This window comes from Ixodes scapularis, unplaced genomic scaffold, assembly GCF_016920785.2.
Source record: "Ixodes scapularis isolate PalLabHiFi unplaced genomic scaffold, ASM1692078v2 PGA_scaffold1__304_contigs__length_218370807, whole genome shotgun sequence".
Lineage (NCBI taxonomy): Eukaryota > Metazoa > Arthropoda > Arachnida > Ixodida > Ixodidae > Ixodes > Ixodes scapularis.
In genome coordinates, this window is record NW_024609846.1 from 175,159,329 (window position 1) to 175,168,191 (window position 8,863).

General features: G+C 47.7%; 1 protein-coding gene across 1 annotated transcript; it reads right to left on the reverse strand.

Moving 5' to 3' along the window:
- Nucleotides 1-7,365: 7,365 nt before the first annotated feature.
- LOC121836186 lies at nucleotides 7,366-8,350 on the reverse strand. Its single transcript, XM_042291006.1, has 4 exons — nucleotides 8,308-8,350; nucleotides 8,012-8,225; nucleotides 7,683-7,937; nucleotides 7,366-7,606 (listed from the first exon to the last, which is right to left on the reverse strand). The coding sequence occupies exons 3-4, from the start codon at nucleotides 7,929-7,931 to the stop codon at nucleotides 7,376-7,378; spliced, it is 480 nt and encodes a 159-aa protein (XP_042146940.1). The 5' UTR covers nucleotides 7,932-7,937; nucleotides 8,012-8,225; nucleotides 8,308-8,350; the 3' UTR covers nucleotides 7,366-7,375.
- Between the last annotated feature and the right edge of the window lie 513 nt (nucleotides 8,351-8,863).

The following is an 8,863-nucleotide window of genomic DNA, read 5'->3' on the forward strand; positions in this document are numbered from 1 at the left end:
GGGACTAAAGACAAATAGCTACAGCAAAAGCTTATCAACGACAATCCCACTTTTGCGAAAGTACTCGAAATGTGCCGAACAAAAGAACGAACGGAGGAGCAGTTCAACGAAATTCGCAGAGAGTATGACCGAAATGAGGATGACCGAAGTGAGGACCCACCAGGAATACAGGCGCTGCGAAAAGACCAAGCGACATGACGCTGTTGTGGTTTCGTACACCGCACGAGCGCATGCCCGGCTACAGGAAAGCAATGCCTTAGCTGTGGCAAAGTTGGACATTTTGCAAAATGCTGCAGCAAAGGTCCACAGTTATCGAACAGCCGACAGGAGCGCCAAGAAAAAAGAGGACGAAAATACGACCCCAAAGTCCGCCAAGTTGAGCGCGAGGAAACTGACGAAAGCGATGAAGACTATTTGCACTGTCACCTAACAGTGAACAAAATAGACAAAGAAGACCGCTGGAGTGAGACAGTACAGATCGAAAAAGACCGCCTACGCTGCAAGCTCGACACAGGAGCCAATTTCTCCGTAATTCCAAGGAGATTACTCAGCTTCATTTCAAGTAAAAAAGTTCGCAAGTGTGACACTACACTGTGATCGTTCTTTGGCCACAAGAAAAAAGCGTGTGGAAGAGTTACTCTGACAGTGTCAACTGGAGCCTCAACGACCCAAGAGGAGTTCTTTGTGGTCAAAGATGATGTACCGGTGACACTGGCGGGAGAACTGAGTGAGAGGCTCGGATTGATCAGACGCATAGCTACAGTCTCAGAAGGACCCAACGATGCGACAAAGGAAACAGCTACAAGCTTGAGTGATCTTACGGGACCATATGCAGATGTCCTCCATGGACTGGGAAAAGTCAGGGGCTTTACATACAACATGAAAGTAAACCCTGGTACAAAAGGTGTTGTACGCCCAGCAAGGAAGGTACCGGTGGCTCTCCAGGAGAAGGTCAAGCGCGAGTTACATAGAATGGAGAACGAATGGGGTCATCACGAAAATCAAGGAGCCGACCGAATGGTCCAGCTTCATGGTAGTTGTCGGAAAGAAAGACAAAGTGCGCATCTGCATGGATCCAGTAGACTTGAACAAAGTTTTGAGAAGAGAACACTACCCAATGACGACAATGAATGACATCGCCACCCGAATCGCCGGAGCGAAAGTGTTTTTGGCTCTGGACGCATCTTCTGGGTTTTGGCAAATAGAACTCGACGAAGAGAGTTCGAAGTTGTGCACAATGAGTACTTCCTATGGGAGGTACAGGTTCAAAAGAATACCCTTTGGGATAAGCACATCCCCTGAAGTTTTTCAGCGCGTCATGAACGAGATTTTGGAAGGCCTCCCCGGAACAGCAGTTGTGATGGACGATATACTAGTCTGGGGTAAAACCCAGCAAGAACACAATGAAAACATTAGGCGCCTCCTCCAACGCTGTCGAAATGTGAACCTACGACTCAACCCCCAAAAAATGTCAAATTGGCAAGACAGAAGTTCGTTATTTCGGGCAAGTACTAACCGGGGACGGCATCACCGTGGATACAGGCAGGATCCAAGATATCCTGGAAGTGAAAGAACCTAAAGATCCCAAGGAACTTCGAACATTCCTTGGAATGATCACATACCTCTCTAACTTCATACCACGACTTTCTGAGCGAGCAGCACCGCTGCGGGAACTGCTAAAGAAGGAGAGCTCGTGGGTATGGACAGAATTAAGAACAGCAAAGAAGCTTTGAAGACCTGCGGGATGCCTTGACAAAAGCACCAGTGTTGGCATATTACACACCAGGAAAGCCCATAACGCTCTCAGTCGACGCAAGTCAATACGGCGTGGGAGCCGTTATCACCCAGGAAGGAAAGCCACTAGCGTATTCGTCGAGATCCCTGACAGCAGCGCAGACAAAGTATGCGTAGATCGAGAAGGAGTTGCTTGCTATTGTACCAAGTTTCACCATTACATATTTGGACAGCCGTGTGTAACAATAGAATCGGATCACAAGCCGTTGCAAGCTATTTTCACCAAACCACTGCATCAGTGTCCGATGAGACTACAACGAATGAAGATGGCTCTCCAGAAATAGTCATCGCAAGTGAAGCATATACTTGGGAAAGAACTGCTGCTAGCAGACGCACTTTCACGTTTTCCCGCTAAGGAGACACACTGGAAGAAGAGAAAAAGTTCCAAGTAAACGCGCTAGAGCACATATCAGTTACTCAAGACCGCCTTCAAGAAATCCGAGAGGAAACCGTAACTGATGCACAACTGCAACTGCTGCGTCAGTGTGCGCGGACTGCATGGCCGGGAGAGAAAAACCAAGTGCCACAACTTGGAAGGCCTTTTTGGTCATATCGGGAGGAAATTCATGAAGAAGATGGACTTGTACTCCGATCCAACAAGCTAGTCATACCTATAGCTAATAGGCAAAATATCATTAACCTGCTGCACGCAGCACACGCAGGCAAGGAGAAGATAAAAAGAAGAGCTCGAGATATCCTGTTTTGACAAGGAATCAACGCTGACATCGAGGGCAAGTACGACAACTGCAGCATATGTCAAAAGTACAAGCCAAGAAATGTCAAGATGCCACTCTTGAGTCATGCGGTGCCAGCACTGCCTTGACAGTATGTTAGTGTGGATATCTTTACTCATGAAGGACAGGATTTCATAATTATGGTGGACTTCTACTCATTTTACTTCGAGGTTGAAGAAATGAAAACCATCACAGCTTCCAAAGTTAAAGAGTTTTGCTTGAAGGCCTTTGCAACACACAGACTCCCTTCGAAACTTTTAAGTGATAATTAATTACCCGCCGTTTGGGAGCCACGACTTCAAACAGTTCCTGAAAAACTTAAAGATCGAGCAAGTAACTTCAAGCCCTTACCATGCCCGATCAAATGGCATGGCCGAACGAGCCGTGAGGCAGGCGAAGCAATTGCTGAGAAAAAGTGCGAACACTGAAGAGTTTTACAATGCACTTCTTGAATGGCGCAACACTCCACGAGACGAGGTACTCCAATCACCAGTAGAAAGACTGATGAGCCGGCATACAAAACGCTGTTGCCCACCAGGCTTGAACATTACCTACCTGTTATCGTGCCGCCCAAAGCCGTCACACAACGCCTTACAAAAATAAGGCAACAACAGAAGGCTAGCTATGACAAGTCCTCTCGAGCACTAGCAGATATTGAAACAGGTTTTCAAACTGCCGTCTACAACAGCCTTAAGCATACGTGGTCACCTGCCATAGTAGTGGCCCATTCTACATCAAGATCCTACAACATTCAGACCCCGGAAGGCCAAGTGCTTCGGAGGACACGCGAACACTTAAGTCCAGTGGCACAATCCCCCCCTCAAAAGACAACCTCCGAGGCCACAGAGCCAGTAAACGAGGGCCAAGCTGAGTCTGAGCCGCGCCCGATGCTTCGAAGAGGAACAAGGAATAGAAGGCCACCACAACGATATGGACATGACCACGATATTTAGACTTACACAGATCTCTAAACTCGTTTTTTTTTTGAGAAAGGAGATGTAGCAGCTAGCCAACGATGGCACCACTGGAAGAAGGAGATGTAGCAGCTAGCCAACGATGGCACCACTGGAAGAAAAGAAAGACACAACGGACACGGGGGCACGAGGGAATGAAAAGCAGGCATTCCGAATCGCCATTCTGGCTGGTGCGTGCTACTGCGTGCAGTAGGGTGAGACGAAGTATAGTTCACGGCCAAGGAAGTCATAAAGAAGGTTATTTTTTGCTTGTTTTTGTAGTTTTAATTTGCCTATAACTTTTAAAATAAAGCGACATTCGAGAGAAAAAAAGTTTCATTAAGTTACTAGCTACGTTCAGTGCGTTCACGTATGGTGCTAATTGAAAACCAGTAAAAACGTCTTTGCACGGCCCTTAAAGGAGCTGTGCAACGATTTTAACGTTGAAAGAATTGGCATCTTCTACTTTTGACATTGTTCATCTTGTCGTATAAGGCAGAACACACACCTCCTTCCTTCTAAATGTTGCGATTCCGACGCGTAATCGCGAGGCAAAAATTAGAATATTCCCCGACCTGCAGCCGCGAGCGGCGGCCGTGAGAAACACGCGGCGTGACGTCAGTGGGGTCTTGTAGAAATATAGCAAGCTGTGCGAATACCTGCTATGTAAAAGGTAACTTTTCTATGAATCTTATCGTTCCAACATAAATATAAATGCGTCAAAAACCTGGTATCATCGGCCAAACTTTTATTAAACGCAGTTTTAGTGGCGCCATCTGTCCTAGGTTCACAAAACCGTCAGCTCTATCTGCTACCGCGAACAGCCGCCAGAAGCCGGAGGGGGAGGGGGACAGAGCCGGACGGGTATGGCCGGACCCGGATGCATAGAGAATAGAAGGATAGGAGAGGGCATGACGTCAGCCGCGTAGCCTCCACAAGCCATGCTCCCTTGACGCCTCGCCTCTTTCTCATTTTCACTGGCCAACATGTTGCCCAGTGAATTGCAGCCGTAAATCCAAAAACTGCAAGTACTGACCGTCTTGCAGTTCGTAAGCGCTGCTCTTCAGGCCTAAAGTTCACTTACGAACTGCAAGACGGTCAGTACTTGCAGTTTTTGGATTTACGGCTGCAATTCAGTGGGCAAAATGTGTGTTGGCGCTACAACCCGCGAACCAAGAAGGAAATCCTGCCATACGATTCCGCCCACTCTAAACTTGTGAAACGAAACATTGCCACGTCATGCCTCCAAGCTTCACTGTACAGGTCCTGTCCCCATGCCATGCTTGACAGCTATGAAGCTCCGGCCAAGCGACTTTTAGGTGCAGGATTTTCTCTTTCCGTTTTGTTTGGTGTCTCTCAGACACTCTTGAAAAAAGTCGAGAGCGGTTCTCAGGAACCAAAAGTAAAGCCAAAACAAAGGCCTCAGGTTGTCCTATACATAAATAAGGTTTCACATAATTTAAAAAAAAAGTGGCTCACCGGTTCAATGTGTCAATGGTTTTTTTCGGCGCCTCAAAAAATTTGCACAACTTTGCCCGCGCGTAAACCAGGTAAGCAGTAACAAGATGTCATGTACAGTTAAGCATGTCAACAAGTTCGAGGATTGCGTTGTGGGTGTCATCTACAAAATTCCATTGTCATGCGGACGGGTTTATATAGGACAATCGGGACGCTGCGTGAACGAGAGAATGCGTGAGCATGCGAATTCCCTGCGGTCAATGACAGGAGGTCACTTATACGTACATTGCAGAGACTGCCAGTGTCACCCCGTCTTCAAAGATACCATAATCATTGGCAGGGGGCGCAAAAAAGTGCAAAGAGAGGTGCTGGAGGCGTATGCTATCGAAAAAGCTGGCACGGTGCACTGCGTCAGCCAGCCTTCGGTGTATCTGCACAAAAAAGAGATCGAATTTATAGATCCATGATAAGCGACATCGCCTTTGGTTGTTTCGGCGTTGGTTGGCTGTGTGGTGTTTTCTTGTTTGAGCAGTTTTTAATAAAACTTCAGTTGATAGTCAGCGCTTGTCCTGTGTTCTTCCTTCGTTGTCTTCGTCTTTTTGCGCGCTGTTTCCAATTTACTAAGTCATGAACCAACTCGCTTGCATCGCCACCTTAATACCATATTGTTCGCGCTGCGCCCACCAGCACGTGGTCACGCGGTCGCGAGCGGATGAGTTCTCGCCGCTCACTGATGACTCTAGAGAGGGAGCTTCACACGAACCCCGCGGGACCCCCATTGACGATCCAGCGCGCATGTGACTCGGAAGATGGTAAAGATGTTGAGAGGCGCCGAAAACCTCCATCATTGTCCATTTTTAAAATAAAAACTAGGACATACAGGCAGAAGCGGTTATTTGTTCTTTACTTCACAAAGGTCTAGGCACCAACTCCCAAATTATTCAAACAAAGCACTGAAAGTGTTGCACAGCTCCTTTGAATTTAAAAGTAAACATTTGACAGAGATCTGTCTGGTTGGGAGTAATTAATATTAAAAAAATCGAACACAAAGGACACTGCTCCTCAACGGCCATAGCCGTAGTCGCCCCTGAAGAAGAGGCCGGATTGGCCTTGAAACGTTGGGTCCCTACAGAAGGGCTTGGTTGGTGTTCGAATTTTTTAATATTAATTACTCCCAACCAGACAGATCTCTGTCAAATGTTTACTTTTAAATCTTTACGTATTGACTTCGGAGAGGAGACAGCGCAGCTCGCTAAACGGTATGTGAATATTGCTCGGAGCATCTCTATTTTCAAAACTCACCTGGACTTTACGGTTGCATGCTGGGACTCCCATGTGGTTCCCCAAAGCCTTCGCATTAAGCGCCTCGTTCATACGCCGGAAGGACACAAGATCCTCGAGCAGGCTGAACGCCGTCTCAATAAAGCCCGCATCCACGAATGCCACGCCACTTTAAAGAAAAAGAAACTGGACCTTTTTTTCACTCGACGGCAGCTAGAATACAGCATTCCAGACGTATTCCCATCTCTACAGTCTTTCGCCGAAACTGTCTCCTCCACTGCTGCTGAAAAACAGCAAGTATCTCAAGGCAAAAAGTTTTCGAGACTGCAAAACAAACAAGCAACACAACGCAGCAACAACACCACTAGTTTTGTCACGAACCTCTCGTCCAGGTTACTCTCCCCTTGTGAGATTAATGTATTAGCCAAGGGCCATGGGTTTAACATGACCACAACGAGGCCGCCTTTGCCAAAAATGGTCGCAGCCCTTGAAGACGGCATCGCGCACATGAATCCAAGCTCTCGCGAACGAACCCGACAAAAGGTGATCGGCATCTTGTCTAAGATACCTCAACATTATCGACACAACCTACCAAAAGAAGAAGTAAAAGCACACATTTTTGAAAACCGGAGACGACGGACGAAGAAGGGGACAACACACAAAACGTCTCAAACGCAGCTACTAAATTTTATTTGAACAGTCGTTTCGGGTCTAGGAGAACTCGTCACAAGCCAACTCGTCACAGCCAACTCGTCATAGGGGAACTGGTCACAGCGGGCATCTCGTCATAGGCCATCTCGTGCACGGGGAACTCGTAACGGCGGGGAATTCGTAACGGCGGAGAACTCGACTTTCATCAAAATTTGTTTGTCGCAGGATGCGCCTCCGACGCTTCAATTTTATAATAGGTGGTATTGGACTTAGGGCTCCCTGTTCAGCCCCATCTGGCTATTCGCTTCTGTTCAAGCAAACGGGGTCTGCATGGCTGACGAGTATACCAATTTGACTGCACCTTTCCGGAGACGTGTTGTATTTAATGCGCACAAAGCAGCAGGGATTTTGAACATGACAAAAACTGTAAAAACATCAATCAAAACTTCGTTTATTTGCAAAATGTGACAAGTGGTTTTCTAAAAAGGAATGTCCCGAGTTGACTTACAGCCGTACATTGCGTGCGATGCATCTCAGTGTCGAGAGCGGCCGAGCTGCGTCGTGATCGTACAAGATTCGTGAAATGCGCTCATTGAGTACCCGGTACTTTGCGGCCATGCCGGAGGGGGGTTGACCAGCGTCCAGCTGCGCGATCTTCATTTCTTGCAAAGACTGCTCTCTCTGCAGGCATCCCAGGAATGACCATAGGTTAGGCCTGCTGCAGTTGATGTTTGTCTGGAAAGAGTCGGAGGTGAGCGGCTAGAGCTCAACAAACGAAAAAGTTTGCTCAGCGTATAGCAATGGCACAAACCTGGAAGCTGCGGTGCCAAGCTTCGGCGGCGTTGTTTGTGCGCGGAAGGCCCTCCAGAACAGATGCGTGGACAGACCAGACACTTGTCGGGAACATAGCAGACAACAATCCGTTCCGTCGACGACGTCCGATGTACGTGTCTTCGAAGTAGAGTGCAAGAGGCATCGCGTCCGTTGAAAACAATGCCACGAGGTCCTCGAAGGCATCTGGAACCTCTGCAGGTGGCAGAAATGCCAAGGCAGGCAGCATCCTCACCTGCGATTGCGTACGAATTTTAATATATTCATTAGTATAGCAATTATACCACGCAGTCGAATGTCCGAACTTACCAAAACCGCGAAATCTTCGTCTGTTCCGTAGCGTGTCTGGAAGCCAAGCTTGCACAGTTTGCGATACACGGCCTGGCATAGGTGGAAGAAACAGCCTTGAACACGCGCTTGCGGGAAAATGTTGCCAGTGGCGATGATAGCGGCGGACTCAAAGTCACAATACACCAGCTCCACCGCAGGCTGTGTCAGAAGACTTGAAAGTACTGTAAAAAGCCTGAAAAAGTGTCGGCAATATTAATCAGCCACATGATTTTACCAAGTTCCAATTTCAGAACTAGTCCTAGTACAAATCATACCTTTGATAGGTCTCTTCGGTCTTGTTTGGCAGGAGAGCGTACACCAAAGGAATGACCGCGTCTTTGTACATTCCATGCACGGTGTACACTTGGAAAAAAATGGATGGCGTAACTTTAAATGTTCCGTCCATAAACCAAGCTTTGGACCTCGACAGACAATCAAGGTTGCGTTGAGTGGCAAAAACTAAGATGCGGTTGCGGTCGCCAAATCCGCTATCGTGGGCGACGAAGGATTCTTGCTTGAGAGAAACCTGCAAACAGAAAACCAATTAATGCTTGCACTCCAAGTGAAGACAGACAAAGCCGAAATTAGCACAGTGGTTTTTAAGACTAAAAGGTGGATACAAATTTCTTTACCGTGTATTCGCCTGGAATGACGACATCCTCGCGAGTTGCAGGAACGGAGTAGGGGTTGCAACTCTGCTGCCGCTGTTTCCTTATGGTTCGGCGCAGCGTGCTTGTGGGTGGCATTTGCGAAGCCGTGTGTTCGCTCACACTTGCTGCCGCGTCGAGCAGGATCTGCTGGGGTCCTTGAGTTCCTTCAACTTCAGAAAAT

Coding starts and splice junctions, on each gene's coding strand:
- LOC121836186 (XM_042291006.1), bottom strand. CDS start 7,931: ATGCTGCCTGCCTTGGCATTTCTGCCACCTGCAGAGGTTCCAGATGCC. Junction 7,607..7,682: donor CTTGGCACCGCAGCTTCCAG/GTTTGTGCCATT, acceptor GACTCTTTCCAG/ACAAACATCAACTGCAGCAG.